Here is a 17801-nt window from a genome sequence, read left to right as displayed (position 1 = left end):
GGGGGGGGGGGGGGGGGGGGGAGAAAGGGTGGAGAAAGCAGGGAAGGATCGCTGGGACTTTCATTGTGAATTAGGAGGGACGTCAGGCGGGGTTCCATACATATGCTTAGGGGTTTGACTATGCATAAAAAAGGTTGGGCCCTCATAATCCCCCCCCCCCCCCCCCTCCTGGCTACTCCCTACCTTGAACGTTTACTGTAGAAATACTCATGAGTCTAACAACCAAATGCCTGTGCACAAACGCCTGAATTGCCTATTTAGTTTTAGTTTTTGCCCTGAGGGTAAGATAACAATCGGATGTGTTTAATTTTATTTATCTTACGTTTTCAACGGTTGGAACTTCATGTGCTAGATAATACGAGAAAGAATATGCCCACTTTGTTTGAAATGGTGCTTATCGTGTTGTGAAAGCATTTTAGAAAAAGAAAAGTAGAAATGGAAATAAAGCCAACATCTTGAAGTCAGTTTCGCTGTCTTATTAATCTAGGAGGCTAATAAAAGCATTAATGTATTATTTTTATACGCTGGGAATAATATAAAAAGGCGTTAAATATTCCTGTATAAATATGACGCACCGTATTGCCGGGCTGATTATAGTCAAAATAAATGTGCCAAGCGTTTTAAATGCGTAATGTTAGCGTAAAAACACACTTGCTGATATCCAGTATCAAATTATTTACAGGTTATCAAGTGAGCACAATGAATATTTGGATTGTGTGCATTGTGGTAGCAAACGTAGTAATCTCCTATGGTAATGTGGAGGAAGCTGGAAAAACCAACCACCAGATCCAAGCAGGGTCACTTTTGGTATATGACCGTAAGTTTTATTTTTGTGTAAAAGTACTAAGTTACACATTGTAATAAACTTTTGTACATTGAACTTGGACGCCTTCAGTGCAATATTGAAATCACGAGGGAGGCAAATTGTCTTCCGTAATTTATATAAATGTGAATTCAAACCAAGATTTCATAAGTTTCGCCAACCAGTATTCGCTTTATATGAAGAAACTAAGCTTAGTGATTAATCGCATATATGAGCGACCTCATGGGAACACGTTACACATATTTGGAGGTTAAAACCACCTCACAGGTTTTATGGCAATGTAATATGCAGTTGCTTCAGAAGTAAGTTTACAGCTGTAGGGTTTGAATATTTTGAGAATCAGCAATCTTGTAAATATTAGCGCACCTTTTCAATATTTAATATAAAAATATTACATTTATCGCGTACGATGATCCCATACGTATTTACTATGATTCCGTATTTGTACGCCGTATATTCGATGATGTCGTATTGTAATTACTTTTGTGCATAGCGAGATATCATTTTCTTAATACCTCAACTGTTTTACTAGAACAAGAGTGCGGATACCTCGGCTACACAATGCAAAACGGAGAAGTAAAAAATCTGTCAGACCCCTGTGTCAAATGGACTTGCCTGGCAAATCAATCTCAGCTGCTAGTTCAAGGGTGAGTTCACGTAACCTTCCTACGCATCAAGTCAAATAAGTCTAAAACCTTATTAGTACATCTTAAAAATCAGATCACCGTGTTACGATCGCCGCGGGCCACAAGCTGTGTAGTACGAGGGATACCTTTTGCTCATCATGTCTTGTTTATTTATTCACGAATGCACGGTTGCGAGGTACATTCATTTTGTGAAGATTTGGAGGGAACAATGCCCCTCCGTGAAAAGTCTGTAATACGAAGTGCAATCTATTTACTTTGGATCCTAGAGTTTAGCATTTTACAAGTAAGCGTGAAACCACCTGACTGGGGCCATGGAGGCATTTGACTGAACAAAAGAATAACCTGAGAAAATTCCCAAGAATTTAATTCCAAGGCTTCTAAGTGTTTGCTATAGAAAAGTGCCCCAATAACCCGTAATTCCGTTTCTCTAGTTAGAAGTCCATTAGAATATAAATATGTTTTATTTGTGATTATATTTGGAGCTTATCATTCAAAACTAAATATAACGCCGCAGAAAATTGAGCATTGCTGTTCAAGAAGCAGTCAATAGCACCAGATAACAAGCATCTCCTCTTTGATTGTAGACTGCGCGAGAAAGTTAGTGCGAACACGACACCGACGCTTCTTTAGATAACAGGATGGACAACTGGGCGATTTCAAACGTGTTCATGTTAAAACAGTACGACAGTAAACGCACGAAGCGAGGGACCGGACGGGACGAACGCTCTTTACGCATAGTTTATGATGAGGAACGGGAATAAATCAAAAATGCTTTTTTAACGAATTTTTGCTATTTTCGTTAATGTTTCTTTCTTTGTGTACGTTTTGTGTATATTTTCTCGTGTATATTTTACTCTTACTACGTCATGCAAGCGTGTTGACACCACTTTCTAAGTTGGTTATTTTCACAGTTCTCTTCTTTCTATCTTTTGTCCTCTGGTTCCCTAAAACAAAAGCGTTATTCGATTGCAGTATTTCCGCATTCCAAGAAGAAAAATCTTTTATCGAAACGTCTTTTTGTGGTAAAGTGTACCTCGTTAATAACATTTCTCTTAACATGTTATTAAAACAACGTAAGCACAGAATCTTGCTACTACGATAGTTATAATGGCAGATATTTAAATATAACCCCCCTCCAAAGGAATAAAGAAATAATGGCGATTTTTGGTTTGTGTTAACACTGTCACGCTGCGTACATTATCTCGCCCAGGATCAATCCCTCCACTTCCGACTTCTTTGTTCTTTGGACGTCCTCTAAGTTGTCGGCAGGCATGTCTCTCTCTCTCTCTTGCGCCATCCCATGGGTGCATTTTGACACATGAAATGTCATTAGCATGTTAGTTGCGCCGTTACCTCGACATCTTCTCTTCCACTCATGAGTTTCTCTTAAATTTACGTGACTGAATGTCTGCGAACTAATCCATATAGATGTTTGCATTATGATGATGTTGCATGGCTTGTTGATTTAACTTCGTTTTTTCCTGTATTTTTAGGTTTTACCTTATGTATGTTTAATGCACCACACCGTAAACCAAGAAGTTGTTTGTGGGCACGAAAAATAAAACAATTTCTTTTATTATTATTAATATTTATAGAATTACGCACTTTGACGGTTGCTTCAGTGCTGTATACTCGCATAGGAGCTGTTTAAACTTACATATTCCGAATCACTTAATTATCAACAAACAATTTGCGATAAACAACTATTTTATCATGAACAAAGCTATCCATCTGTCACTTTAATATCACTGACCTTTCAATAACAGTAGAATGTAACGTTTTCACTTTTAAAAGATCTAAGAACATATAGGGCGTTTTCACTGACGTAATCTTGTCCACCATTTTGTTGTTGCGAGCTGTCTGGCGTATGCCGAAGGAGAGCATTCCAAAGATTTAAATGACCCCTCAAATGCGTAGAGCGCAGAATCTTAACAGTCTTACCACGCTGACATCTCCTCATCAGGTTGCGAGGTAATTCTTCAAATTAGTAAATTTGTTTGAAAAAACAAATTAACAACAAAATGACGGATTGACGTCATGTGAAAACACCCTATACCACAGAATGACAAGAGGGCCTCGTCATGTCTTCATATTTAATGTTTTGCGGCATATTATCAGGTGCTGAGCCCGTGCCCCGAGGAGCTGCTTCTTGACATCCCAGGTCCAAGTTGCAGTCGGAGGTCTGCCACCCTACGAAGGACGTTCATGCGGTCATCTGATGAGCTTTATGTTCAACGAGAGGGCGCAAAAATTCTAAATAAAACATTAAAAACAAGTACTCTTTAAAAAAAAAAAAATTATTCGGGCAACTGAAGTGTTTTAAATCTGAATATATCCAAATTTCAAATTACTGAATAAAAGAAAACAGACTGGGAACAAAGAAAGTAACGGACAAGTGTTATTGTATTTGTTCAGTCTCAGGTTTTGTGTGTGTAATTAGTTTGTAGCGTCTTGGGTTGCTCCAGACTCCAACTTAAACTGTTCTGGAACGGTTGGTAAGAAAACTAACTTTTATTTAGTTAAGATATGGCCGACGACGAGGAGCAGTCTTTGTAGTCTGGTGCATTTCTGTTGTGAAGTCTCCCTGCGCCATATCCGTGTGCCATCTCCAGTGGTCTTGCGCCGTATTTTTTTTATACCATTGTGCGTAGGATTGCCTCGCGGAGGCGTGAAATTGTGAAATCAAGTTCCGACGACGACACGGCACCTGAGTCGGGTATCGTATACCGGCGAAGCTCTCAGGAGCCATTCGAGTCGAGCGGAGAAACGCTCTCTCGGGAGCCGCGGTATGTTCGTGCTCGCGTGACTACAAGTTCACCAGCCTTTCTGCATATTCCTACTTTCATCGCAAATTTCGAAATAGGATTTGCTCTAATATCACGCTTAACTGGTGTAGAAATGCATGTTTCTACCATGCTCACCACAAAACGATGATATAGCACTTCATAAAGACTTCCAGACGGACGAAGCCTTTATGGAGCGTTCGCTGGATGGCATTAGCAGTGCAGTGCGGCTCCGAGCCCAACTTCATACGAAGGTACAAGAGTGAGCAGTGGCGTACCAACTTCTCTTTGAGGAGGGGGTGCAAACCAGCCTCCCCCCAGGGTCGGGGGGCGGTGCCTTCGGTATCGCCCCCGACCCTGGGGGGGCGATCAAGTTGCACTGGGCTCTTTTTCATCTTTCTGACGAATACGTACGCAAAACCCTCGAGCCCTTATCACAAGGTCCACGAGAACACCCGAGAGACGCAAAGTCAGGAGCTTTGAAGGGATCCAGTGAAGGGATGCACTGTAAAGTGACTCTCCTGTACTTCGTTTCAGCTTCGGTCCAACCTCGTAAGCGTCGGCAGCTTCATTAGGTATTGTCAGTTGGCACGTACCCGTAGCGCCCGTAGACACTCTCTTGCCGGAGCTCAACTCCCCTCCCCCAGGGTCCCCTCAATGTTCGTCACCAGTCGACCGAAGCGCTCCGTTCCTTGCACGCTGCGGCAGCTCTCGGAACTCCCGTTGCGCAGGCCCGCCGCAGCATGGAGAATCGTTGGCGCTTCAAATCATCTTGTGACGAACGTAGGAAGGGAAACGAAGGGTCCGTGCCTCGCTGGACGCTTGCCCACTAAGTAAATTTAGCAACGCCGAAACTTGGCTAAAAATGGCGTCATGGATGATACTCTCCTGACAGTTGCAAGAAGAAAAATACGATCATTTTGTGGAAACTATGTCACCCTCAGTGGACAAGCTTCAGCACCCTGGTCGATGCATTATAATCAAAGATTGTGGAACTTTCGCTTATGTTGTCTACTGTTTTACCTTACGGCAGTAGTGATTGATTTGTATTTGGTTTATTTTCAACAGACCATGAAAGTACCCGAAACTAATATGAAGAGCACAAAAATATATTTATAAAAATATACTGAGAGCTTAAGAAATCTAGGGCGTGGCAAGTCCCAAGGATACGCATCTTATTATCGCTCGGCAACCAATAAGATTGCGACTTTTGCCGACAAGAACCTCGAGAAACCAATCACGAGGCAAGAAGGCTGAATTAGTATAGTGAGCCAGGCCCCTCGTTTCTTAAGCTGTCAATAACCATTAAGTACCTTGGGTAAACCAAGGTACAAGCGTTAGGAAAGCTCTGTCTGTGTGCGTCTACTCTACCTTCGTCTGTCTTCGCACTTTTCTAAGTTTTTTTTTTCTTTTTTGCTTTTTTTTTTTTACAAATTATAATTATTTACCCAGGATTCAACGTTACCTTAGTGACACGTCGGTTACCAATTTTGGCCGTGAGATTTCTGATCTAGTAATTCACGCAAAAATAATGATGCAAATAATCAAAACCAGTCCATGTTTTCTCCTTGATGCTTGGGTAATTTAGCAATAGGTTCATATTCCTAACGCGGGAGACGGGGGGGGGGGGGGGGGGGGGGGGGGGGAAGCAGGATGTGGCAAGTGACAAACCAGGCGCGCAGTTAGCCACTGTAGCGCAGTGACACGCCGCAGTGACTGGCACGGGACAACAAACAAGACCACGAGCGCAATCTCAAGATCTGCAACGATCGCGTGCGTGGCGCACAAGAGCCTCTACGGCGGGCACTCGAAACATGGCCGGTAACCAGTAAAGGTGTGTTTTTCTGATGTCTTGCCTTGCGTGTCTTTCTGGCGGGTGAGCAGTAGGACAGATCACCACGGCGTAATCTGGCACAATTGCAAATAAAGAAGCTTTAGTCATTCTACAAGACTCGACTAAACTCCAAAACGAGTGCCTCTGGTATTTATTGCCATTTTTCTTAAAGGCCGACGACCAGACTCGAGATTCTGCAAGGCAGAAGATCCACCTCACCATGGGGAGGAAGAAACGGGCAACGGTGGACAGGGTAGAAGGGGGGAGAGGAGGAAGCGGGCGAAAAGTGGAAAGCGCGAACTGGTCGTCGGTCTTTAAATGAACTGGGTAATTTTCAGACATACACTAGCAGGTACACTGACCTTCGCGCACTGTACGATATTATAAAAACGCAATTTTTTATGTGTGCTACTGAGATATGTTAAAATATTTTAGTTTAATTTTTTGCGTTTTCTTCAGCTTTTTACTTAATTTGTTTAAAAGTATGCAAAAGTTACTGTTGTCAATTTCTTTTTTCGCGGTTTTAATTTTTGTTATGGAAGTACAATTATTCTAATTACCAACATAAGAGTTTATCACCATACACCTTATCATATGTGTAGCTAAACAACGAAAGTCTCTTCATGCGATAGTTCTTAAATGTTTTTCTATGAGAATCTATTCTGAGGTAAAATTGCATCGGCTTGCAAGTTGGCGACCTTGCAAAAATATATGTAAAATTCAGGAAAACGGATTTCCGTACAATAATAATTCCCAATAACTCCTCAACGTAAATAAACATGACCAGATTGAGTAAAGCCTTTGTTCACAAATAATTACAAAACTTAATGGCTGTAAAATTCCATTAGGGTTTTCATATTTTTCCACAAGCGGCTGAATGACAAACTGTGTAGCACTGTTTAGGCTATGTGCTGTTTGTGGACACAACAAAATAAAAATTATTATTATTATTAGCCGTAATTTTTTTTAACAGGAGTACTATTATGATGACAAGGAGCAATATATTGCACATATGTACTTTTTTAGAAAATCAAAAACTCCTCCCAGCAAACTCATTAGGATTCAGCTGAAACCAACCAATTTATTTTTGTCGTCATACCACATTAATTTCATGACACAGCGATTTGGATGCTTCACAACGTGTTTACGACGGGTTTCTGAGCCATATTACTGCTGATTCCAAATATCAACAATTGTTGATTTTGTATGCCAAAACTTGTCAATTATAAACCTTGTAAAAAATTATAATGCTCATTTCTCATATACAGCAAGTGTATATGAGCTCGTGCATGTTGATCATGTTGAAAATTACCTGTGACTCATTTTCTTCCAAGTTTCCCATCTTCTAAAAAAGTCTCGGATAGTTTTCAACAGGGTGTCGAACCGGAACCGAACCGAACCGAAAACCGGAACAGAACCGTTATTTTTAGCCGAACCGGAACTGAACCGAACCGAAATCTTCGCCGCCATCTTGGAACTGAACCGGAACCGAACCGAAAAAAAAATATAACGGTAACCGGTTCAAAACGGTTCAAGGTACTATTTCTTTTTTTTCTTTTTTGTTAGTATCACAAAATAAACATATGGGAATAAAAAATTGGCGGCTGTATTTATATGTATTGATCAAATCGTCATATACAGAATTACAATGAATGATAAATTGTAGGTTTTCGTTGCACCCTTGTATTGGCACTATGATTAACGATGTGTCACGTGACGTCATGGTGTCACTACACGTTGTCAAGTAATGTCACGTGGCCTCGTGACGTCACGTGACTCACTGCGTCAACCTGATTTAATTTAAGGAAGTCATTAGATGTATTAACCTTGTTGACAGCATGACGTAACATGACATACCGATTTCGCACCGAGAGTCACGTGACACCATGACGTAAGCGATTTTCATAATCCCTACTCGAGTGCTCGGGCTCATGACAATCAGCATCGCCAAACATTCGGGTAACGGCTCATGTCAATTAAATACGATAATTAATAGCCCTACTCTAACAATATCTGAAGCTCAGCACAAGCTTTTGCTTTCCAAACCCTATCTGCCTAGGGCATGACTGTGATGAACACTGGCGGCCTATAATTAGCGTCAGATCACGTGGCCGCTTGTTAAATTGCGAGTTGGGGAGATATCGACAGCTGTCTCTGTCCTTTATTTTTTCTGCATCTGTTATTAAGGAAAACTAATGAATGTTTCCGCAAGCTATCAACGTCAGGGGTTATTTCTTAACACTATTTATTGAAAGTACAAAAAAAAGTTGCAAGACCAATTTTACATTATTGAGGCACCGAAACATTTTTTCGTTGTTGCTGAACTGCATCTGAAAGATGTCTCTGAGAATAGAAGTTCTTGAATGACTAAATGCGACTTAATATTATGACGTCACATAGAACACGTGTTTACGGAAGGAATACATAAAGAAAGAGATATTTTAGTGACCTCAGAGGAACAGCCGAACGTTGGCAGTCGCTGTAAGTCTCACACGAGCCTCGTTTTCAAGTTATTGCCTAAGTTTCGACCCCCTCTGAATTTTGCTGAAATTAGCTATAAAAATATTTGTATAAATTACTAAATACTACTCAATAACACTCTCTAACGTTAATAACTGATTGAACTTAGCTTTGCTCTTTTTTTTCTAGGCAATGGCAGTCGCCAAAAAATTAGAGAAATATGAGCATCGTTCATCCCCTCAACTCGGAGCCAGAAGCGGCCACGTGGCCTGGTGCCTGTCTTATGCCGCCAACGTTAATCATACCCCCGCGCTGGGGTTTTAAAGGAAGAAAACGCGTGCTGGAGCTCCAGGTATTGTTAGAGTTCGACTATTCTCATCACTGCAGTGATGAGAATAGTCGAACTTCAGTAGTGGCACACGCAGTGATGAGAATCGTCGAACTTGGGTAGTTGCACACGCAGTGATGAGAATAGTCGAACTTGGGTAGTGGCACAAGAGCCACTACCCAAGTGTCCGCCGAGGCATTGATTGTTACGATCCGATGTACGGTGCTCACGCAGTTCTCCTGTCCAATCTATGAGCCGCGCTCAACTGTCGACAGGCGGGTGGTTTTGATCCCACAATTACGATATCCATCTTTGGGAAGGCAAGATTAAAAGAAATAGTCTCGTTTAATACTCGCCATTTCACCGCGACAAAGAAGCTTCTGAGTCAGTGGCGGCCTATGCGAGTACACTTGAGCCAGAGGACCAGTACGGTCCCGGAAAAGTCATGAACATTCGAACCCGATATCGTTTCATGACCCCTTTAAAATTCACGGGGTGTAAAATAAAAGCAATGAAGGGTTGCGGTTAACAAGTGTCAAATAAAATTGTCGAATTAACAGACACAAAACGAAGGAGGCAATCCCTCAGGAATACTTTCAGCCTTTCCACTCTGGTGAAGAAGGAAGACCAGAAAAGCTGTACTATGGTGGGAATGAAGTAATGGCCGGCCGCAAGTCGGAAAGTCAGAGTGGAAAGGCTGGAAAGGTTGCCGCCATCTATGAGCGACGACGGCAACCAGGCAACCGGCAAGCCGGTTGTCTGGTTGCCGTCGTCATTTATAGATGGCGGTAGCTCTCCAGAGTTTAGTGTCATCATTTGTTTTCTGACGGACACGACACTGGGGAAACTATATCCCTTAACAGCACCGCTGTATAAAAGAGTGTGTCTGTGTGTGTGTGGGGGGGGGGGGGGGGGGGGGGGAGGGGAGAAGAAAGCTTTAAAAACATTTTGTGTTGTAAAGTTCCTCTTCCCTGCATCTTTGGCGCAGACCAAAAAGCGTGACCCCGGAAACTACTTTGTTTGCAAAAACGCTCTTGCCATTAAAAACAAATACCTCCGACTTGCATAGCAATATCAACATTTATCAAACGTTTCGTCTCCTATACGGGAGTAGTAGCTAGTCGGGTGTTCCCAGGCCGTACTGATGATGTCTCCCGTATGAGACGAAACGTCTGATAAATGTTGATATTGTTATGCAAGTCGGAGGTATTTGTTTTTAATCATGAATCCCGGCTTTTGGAACATTTTTGCGCTCTTGCCAAGCACGTTTTCGTCGTGCCAGACGCTCGCGCCGTTCCTCACGACGATGCACTAAGAATAATAATACTAGCCTTTCAAATAATTTGCTTTCACTGAGCTTGCACCTCCTGCAGCGTGCCTTTTGCACCGTCGAATTCGATTTTCTCAGCAAGAAGAAATCAGAATGACCACCATCCTATAGTGTGATGACGTCACGTGCATACCATGCTAAACAGTTCAGCTTTCAGGTGAAATGTGATGTTCGCAACACTAGCAATAGATGTCCTAAATGTAAAGTTGTGCAGTATTTATCGCAGTCTCGCGATGAGATATCGCAGCCTTGAGAAATGTTAGAGCGCGCGACTACTCTAGCATGGTGTAGTAAAGTGAGGGCCCAAAACGAGTGCAGGTAAAACCGAATATAACATTAGCCTCCCGAGGCAGTATTTCGCGAAGTTTCGAGCTCACACAAGCTGATGAAATGTAATTTATACTACGATTTTAAGAATCTTTGTCTGTCTTTCGCGCTATTTATGTAAAATCATGAATTTCCTTTCGTGCATCTTTACGCATCTCTTTTTGCAGTAAGGCGTTCTGCAAGGGATTATTTGGAAAAATAACATTAATTATCTCTCTTTTTTTGAACATTTCGTGTATTTGACTTCCAATCCATCATGTGAGCACAGAGTCTTTTTGAGCGTACCCTGCAACCCGATGTTTCACACTGCCAATCAGCAAACAGAAAAACACTTTTACGCAGACTTTACAGCTCGTGTAGTTTCGAGTATCGTCTTTCCGGGTCGCTCTCAAGCGGTCATGTGAACTTTGTAAAGTAAAATTTATTGATAAACATAATATATATTTAATTACTAACTGAATAATTCACAACATAAATAGAGGGCCGACCACCCTAAACCAATGCCCCCCAAATTATTTGAAAGGTGTTCTGTCAATCTTTTCCGGCGTTTTATATCCCGGACAGGCACGCTGTAAGTGATATGGGGCGGCCTTACATACATTTCTGATTTTGAAGCTAATTTAAATAACTATGTGTTCCTCACACATATAACTTCTCAAACATACAGAAGTCTGTTGTTGCCTCTTTTATGTGGTGAACATTACTTTCATGTGTCTGTGGGCTGGACAAATACAAATCGAACAGGGGCGCGCGGCGGAACTGTGACGATTACGCATGCAAACCGCCAGAAAGTGTACAATTAAGTAGCTGCCATGTCGAGTAGAACCTGAAATACTACTTCGGTTTACTTAACAAAAAAGAACCTTGAAGGACGCTTAAGGCCTGTTCACACATGCAGCGGAGCGCTACAAGTATAGCGCTAACCTCGCGCTAAGCGCGTGCTGACGGCAGCGTTCACCAGCTTTGTATCGCACCGTCAAAACTGTTGCTCATGGCAGACAATGGAGAGTTTTAGTAGATCGCTCCCATGACTCCGATAACGATATCCCGATACTCCGCCACCGCCCCCCCTTGCGCATGCATAGTATCGTTATCGGGGCTATCGGAGGTATCGGAACGATCTACTAAAACTCTCTATTAAGTAGCTGACGGCACGTGAGGAGCGCTACATCAGCGCTTCGCTGCATGTGAGAACCGGCCTTTCAGCTTCCCCTTCGCGATAGCAACAACGGGCCTCGTTTGCATCGCATTCTCATTTGCCGCTCAAGCGTGCCTCGCGTGGCCTAGTGAAAAGCGTCTGACTCGCAACTAAAGGGTTGTGGGTTCGAATCCCGCCTAAAATTCTTAATTTATTTTTTTCTTTAAGGCAAAAGAATCACTTTCGAAATTGAAATCATTTGAAACATACGGCGACCTTTCATTCGCATTACATGTCATGTTTTAATCACTCTCATTCCACCCGTGATGTCACGTATCACGTAAGCATTGTGGGTTGTTTGAAATTCTTGCGCAAGGGTATGTAGCTCTGACGTCATGAACCTATCGACCAATCAGGATTTTTCAGTCACGCCACCGACATCGGCTTTTGTGCGACATGAGCTCCTTAACGCTATCGTGTTAAAATCATCAATTAGCAAGGCTGATGCTCATTTGCAAATTAAACTGTCCGGCATCTTGTCAAGAACAAACCTCAACAGCCAGGCTATGCCAGTTTATTTTGTATAAGAATATGTTCACTTGGGCAAGCGCTATTTTGGGCCAGATTCGATCTGAGTGCGAAGGTGCGTATATATATTAGAGTGAACATTTGCAATTACTCCTTGCTCCATGATTAGTCGCATGCATGCGGTGCTCAGTGTAAACAATGTTTGGTTAGAACAACAGACATTTGGATTGCCACTCGGTGTTTCTATAAAAAATAGTCTGAAAAGAATTATCCTAAAACTTTTGTTACATTTTGAAATTTTCATTGCTTTTAGCTCAGTTGGGTCGTTATATATACATATATATTGCGAAGTGTATTTCGTAAACCTTATTTCATGATATATATGGCCACGAGGCGCTCACTTGATAATTTTATGAGATGTAATTAATTCCTCAGTTCAAGGACACGATTTCACTTTTAATACTGCGACACAAAGTTGTACCGATCACGGGTATTTCAGACGACCTACCACACATCGTGACAAAATTTTTTACCGTGTAAATAGAAGGACAAGGAAATACAGTACAGTTCTAAATTAAAGGCTGATCTATTTACAGGTATGTACCAACAAGCTCAACTCTTTAATCTTGTACTTAGGTAAAATATATTTTACTGGTAAACAAAGGGATGTTGAGTCGTATGAACACGACGTTATGTATGTTAATGTAGATCTTCCACTCTTGCGTCGAAATTAAAAAAAACTGAATTTAATATTTTTGGTACCTAAAAACAAAAGTAAATTGCGCGGACGGTCGAAGAAACTATAAAGTTAATCGTTTCACGGCGTAAATAGTGTATATTGCCAGAACAACGTGGAAAATATATTCTTAATTTAGTGGTTCAAACCGGTTCGAACCGGTTCAAACCGGTTTGAACCGTTATTTTTTGTTCCCCGGAACTGAACCGGAACCGAACCGAATGCCGTGAACCCGAACCGGAACCGAACCGATAAAAATTTCGGTTCGACACCCTGGTTTTCAACACATTCATTTCCACAGTCTAAGCTCATTACAACAGACCTGGCTACAACAGACATTTGGATATAACATACCGATTTAAGTGCGGCTGATTTTCCTTTATGTTTTATTGACTCAACTTCGTATCTGCACACAACATACTCCTTTCGGGGGATCGGTGGCCGAGTGGGCTAGCGCACACCAGCTCGGAGCACGTGGAGTGAAAGCTCGCGCTGCAGAACCCAGAGATCCTAAGCTCAGTCTTGGCTCAATCCCCACCCCTGCGCGTTCCGATCTGGATGAGCATCGTACCGGCGTGCGGTCGTGTATCACTACTGCGTGGTGCACGTTAAAGGGCCCATGAAACCATTTTTGGGTTGGGATAAATCATTTTAGATTGGGATTTTACTAATAGCACATCGTTCAGTGGGCCAAAAGAAAAAAGGTAAAAAGTCAAAAGCCTGACATTCAGTGCGAAAATTTGAAAACACAGCGGACTATTTCGTTCCTTCTCCCCTTCGTAACCGCTCTGCCTTTTCACGGGGATACATCCGCGGTCCCAAAAGCGTGTCATCGGGTCCAAACTGACGTCACACAAAACCGGACCTCATTTAGTACCTTCACCCCTAAGCTGACATTGTGGTGGAAGCTACGCGCTTGCCGGACCAATCAGCCACCTCCGTTTCATCACCTGACTTCATTCTCTGCAGCCACATTTGCCACGCTTACGTGGCAAAAGTGTGGTTAGCCCAAGGAGCACGTAGCTTCCACAGCACTGTCAGCTTAGGGGTGAACGGGCTAGGGAAAGGAACTTTTGTCTGAGTTTTGAGCGACGGGCTAATCTTCTAGGGGGAGAATGGATGTGTCCGGGGATTACACAAACCAGGTTCCGAGCGAGAGGGGCCTCCCTTCTTTTCGTCTTCTTGAACTGTTTGGTGGAATGCGCGATTTATGAGTTGAGGAGGAAAGCGAAACAGGAAAAAGTTGGAAAAGCGTTTCATGACCCCTTTAAAGACCCCAGGCTAGCGGTTGTACCGCACTGGGTAAATTGCTTATCTAAAGCGAGTGACTCGTCGCAACTTTGAAATGGCTGTCAAACTACACGCCGTATAAATATCCACACTACCCCAATTATTATTAACATACTCCTTTTACAACAGACTGAAATCTTGGTCAAAACCAAGCTCTGTTATAACAAGCTTAGACTGTATATGCAAGTGTCTCGGAGAGAGACATGATCAAACATTCTAATTTATATATAAAACATAAAATTCCAACTTGGCAAGTAGAGCCATACTGCACTGGCAATATTGACCTTCTCTTGGCAAGAATCTATTTAAGCAGACTGACCTTGCAATGTCTAAGCATAGATTTAAAAATTTGACTTGTATTTGTTATGGCACCAAATACAACATGCTTAAGTCATCTCTAATTTTTTGAAACCGGAAGATTGCGAGTTGTGATATTACAGACAGAACACATTTGACATCCATGTGAAGGGGAACCAGGATCATTGACTGCCCCCTACTGGCAGCACACTTCATTACGTGCTTTGCTGTTCTAGGTCAACACCACCTAGGATAACCAAAGCCCTTGCATTTCGACGTCATCATAGTGAGACCCAGGGCCGTACCCAGAAAAAAATTTCGGGGGGGGGGTTTTCGGGGACAACGGCGGCCATTTTGAAAATGTCTATTGTCTTATTTTCGCCTATGAATCATGTGCATCGGTGGCATATAATGGAGAGTTATAGCAAACCGGAGAACCGGTCCCGGTTTGGTACCCGGTAGCCGACCGGCGCCACTGCGCGTGCGCAGAGGTGGATATTCAAATCGGCTGGCTGCAAGTGCACCGACCAGGGCCATACACAGAAAAAAATTTCGGGGGGGGGGGGGGGGGTCAGAACCCCCTAACCCCCCCCCCCCTGGTTACGGCCCTGGTGAGATCCAGTGCAGACAGATGGGACAAGATCGAGCACAGCGTCAGCATTCGGCTGGGCCTCGTTTCAACGCATCGAAGGACGCTAGGCATCAGGCTCGGGCACAATCGTTAAGGTGGCAACATTCATACAATGTGTGTAGAACGATTGGCATCATGCTACACCAGTGTTTGGAACATAATAGCTCCGAGCACAGAAGTGTTTGTGACGAGGTACATGCCATTTCCTGGTTTTCTTTCTTCTTACGTCTCAATATGGCAGTGCCCAGTGACTGTGCTGATCGCATTGAGAGGGATGGGCATGACGGCGAAAACGGCAACAGCTCCGGCAAGTCGTCTGTTTTGGTGTCGGATGATCCTTAGGGAGCAATTTTCAAGCGACTAACAAGTCTGGGTTATTCCTCAGGTTGCCCACCAAAATCAGCAACACATCATTTTCTCTTCACCCGTTTCACACAGAGCAACTTGTAGTCGAGCAGGTTTGTATTTGTAAAAAGTGATGAGCATTCCCCATGTCCTATGACCCCTCAAATACATTGATGTATTGATCATTGACAATGCTGGGCATACTTGAACAGAAGGGATTCATATCGAGCAGGTTTTAGTTGAGAAAGCTAACGGCAGCTCTCGTTGGGGCATCTGAACTAGTTTCGTCTTCTATGAATGATATGTTTACCAAGTACTTCCTTTCGTAAAGTATTTGTTATTTTGTGCACCACAAAATGAATGGCAGAAGGCCTGCAACCTGCAGTTGAATCAATCTCTTATGTAGTATTTGCTAGATGGAAACAGCAGCATAATGCAACACAATCATATTACCCAGGCCAAAGGAAGTTCCCACCCATGTCACTACAAACCATGACAATGATGGCAACGTTACTAAACCACTCAGTTGGGAAACTGCCATAGAGACTGCTCTGAAAAAGTGTCCCCGATCTGTCCTCGAGCACCGAGCTAATGGCGAACACAACGCCGCCACTTCTTCTGCAGCGGTCACTCGAGGAACTGCACGCAACGTCTATTTTGGCTTTAATCGGCCATCTTGGTGTTGAAACAGATACAGTGGAAGAGGTTACAGGGGTGCCATCCCCCTCTCCCCAGCGGACGCGCCGCGTCTTACCACTGAAGTTAAAATGCACCTAGGTCGGGACGCGCCCCCTGAAAGCACCGCTGAGGCATGGTTGTATAAAAACAATATTATGCCGCAAAACCTTGCAAACTAAAGATTTTAAAAACATCACGCACCCTTCATTTTGGACTAAACTCCAATAAATTTCATAAAAAAAGAGTCTTTTTCGTTTGACTTTACGCAAAATCATGCTTTCTAAAAGCTCAAGGTGACCACAGTACAGACAAATGATAAAGAGTGGCACTGTTGTCGTATTTAGCTCGGTCTCGGTGGATGCCAGCGGCCCAGGTTTTGACGGAGAGTTTCCCAACTCAGTGTTTTAGTAACGTTGAATGATGGCAACTCAAAGCACCACTACACACTCGCGCGTTTCAGCTTTTTCTGCTTTAATAGATACAACGGGAACAACGCTCCAGCCACCCGAAGCAAAAACAGTTCTCAGAAAATCGTGAGCAAGGCGAACACACCGTACACGAGGGAACAGGGATAGAGGAGAAGCGGTTGCTGATGGTCCATACTCAACGCAGTCACGAAGAGCTTGGAAGCCGACAGAGCGCACCACAGAACAACCGCAAGCGCCAGCGCCGTGCCCAGACTACCCTTGAGCGAAAAGAGTATGGACAACCCAGACAGCAGGACCATGGGCAAAAGACAGTACCCTAGCACGCTCACCGTGCACCCGGCCGAAATCCCGTTGGCACTCATTAAATTTAACAGCGAGTACATCGCAAGGCAGCCCAGCAGTCCGATGCCGTAGATGTAACCGAAGTGGACTTTTCCGGTGAGCAGGAGGAAACCGCCGAACGCAAGGCAGAACACAAGAGGACCTGCCATGTCAGACTCTTTCAAGATGGCGGCGTCCGGGTCTTTGATTGGGTTGAGGACCGCCACCGTCTTCTGGAGCATGTGATCGAAGTTGATGCCCAGTTCTTCGAGCAGAGGCGGCTCGTCTTCGCCGTCGTCGTCGCCCGTGCCGTAGCCCCCGAGGTGCGAGTCTGGCGTGAGAATGCTGCCGGTGTACGGGGATCCGACGTAGGACGACGACGCGTCGCCGTAGCCAGAGCTGCCGCCCCCGCTGGCAGAGGCATCGTAGTCGAAGGTACCGAACTGTTGTTCAGTGCCGAAGTCGTGGCCCGGGCTCGCATCGTAGGTGTAGGCCTGTTGTTGCTGAGCTTGGGGGTTGCTCCAGTCGTAATAATAATCCTGGCTTTGCCCGTAATTTGACATCCTTTTGCTCGGTTTTCACAACATCGGACACGAAACTGGACAGCGTCACAGCCGGAAGTTTCCTCGTCACCTCTCGTTCACAGCGTTCACCACGCGTTTACAATCCCAATCGCACCGTGGTATTGATCACTTCTTTTTTTTAATACCTTTTCACAATGTTAAACATAATAAAACGTAATAAATTAGTAACATAAGGTAAGTATTTGAGCCGACATTTTTTTGTATAGTTAATTTCTGGTTACAAACCGGAAGTGTGGTCTTTTGTCCCAAGTGCCGCAAAGCCAAAGCCAACCAAGCTTCTTCCTACGGCAATC

At 43.5% G+C, this 17801-nt stretch overlaps 1 protein-coding gene and 1 pseudogene across 1 annotated transcript; one reads left to right on the top strand and one right to left on the bottom strand.

Annotated features, from left to right (window-relative positions):
- Window positions 1-699: 699 nt before the first annotated feature.
- LOC121833017 lies at window positions 700-3727 on the top strand (annotated as a pseudogene).
- A 12898-nt stretch (window positions 3728-16625) lies between these two features.
- On the bottom strand, window positions 16626-17736 carry LOC121838298 (protein YIPF5-like). The gene has a single exon (XM_042294465.1). The coding sequence runs from the start codon at window positions 17485-17487 to the stop codon at window positions 16699-16701; it is 789 nt and encodes a 262-aa protein (XP_042150399.1). The 5' UTR covers window positions 17488-17736; the 3' UTR covers window positions 16626-16698.
- Window positions 17737-17801: the final 65 nt, after the last annotated feature.

This window comes from Ixodes scapularis, unplaced genomic scaffold (assembly GCF_016920785.2).
Source record: "Ixodes scapularis isolate PalLabHiFi unplaced genomic scaffold, ASM1692078v2 PGA_scaffold6__148_contigs__length_123643588, whole genome shotgun sequence".
Classification (NCBI taxonomy): Eukaryota; Metazoa; Arthropoda; class Arachnida; order Ixodida; family Ixodidae; genus Ixodes; species Ixodes scapularis.
This window is presented reverse-complemented; position numbering and strand designations above follow the sequence as displayed.

Coding starts and splice junctions, on each gene's coding strand:
- LOC121838298 (XM_042294465.1), bottom strand. CDS start 17,487: ATGTCAAATTACGGGCAAAGCCAGGATTATTATTACGACTGGAGCAAC.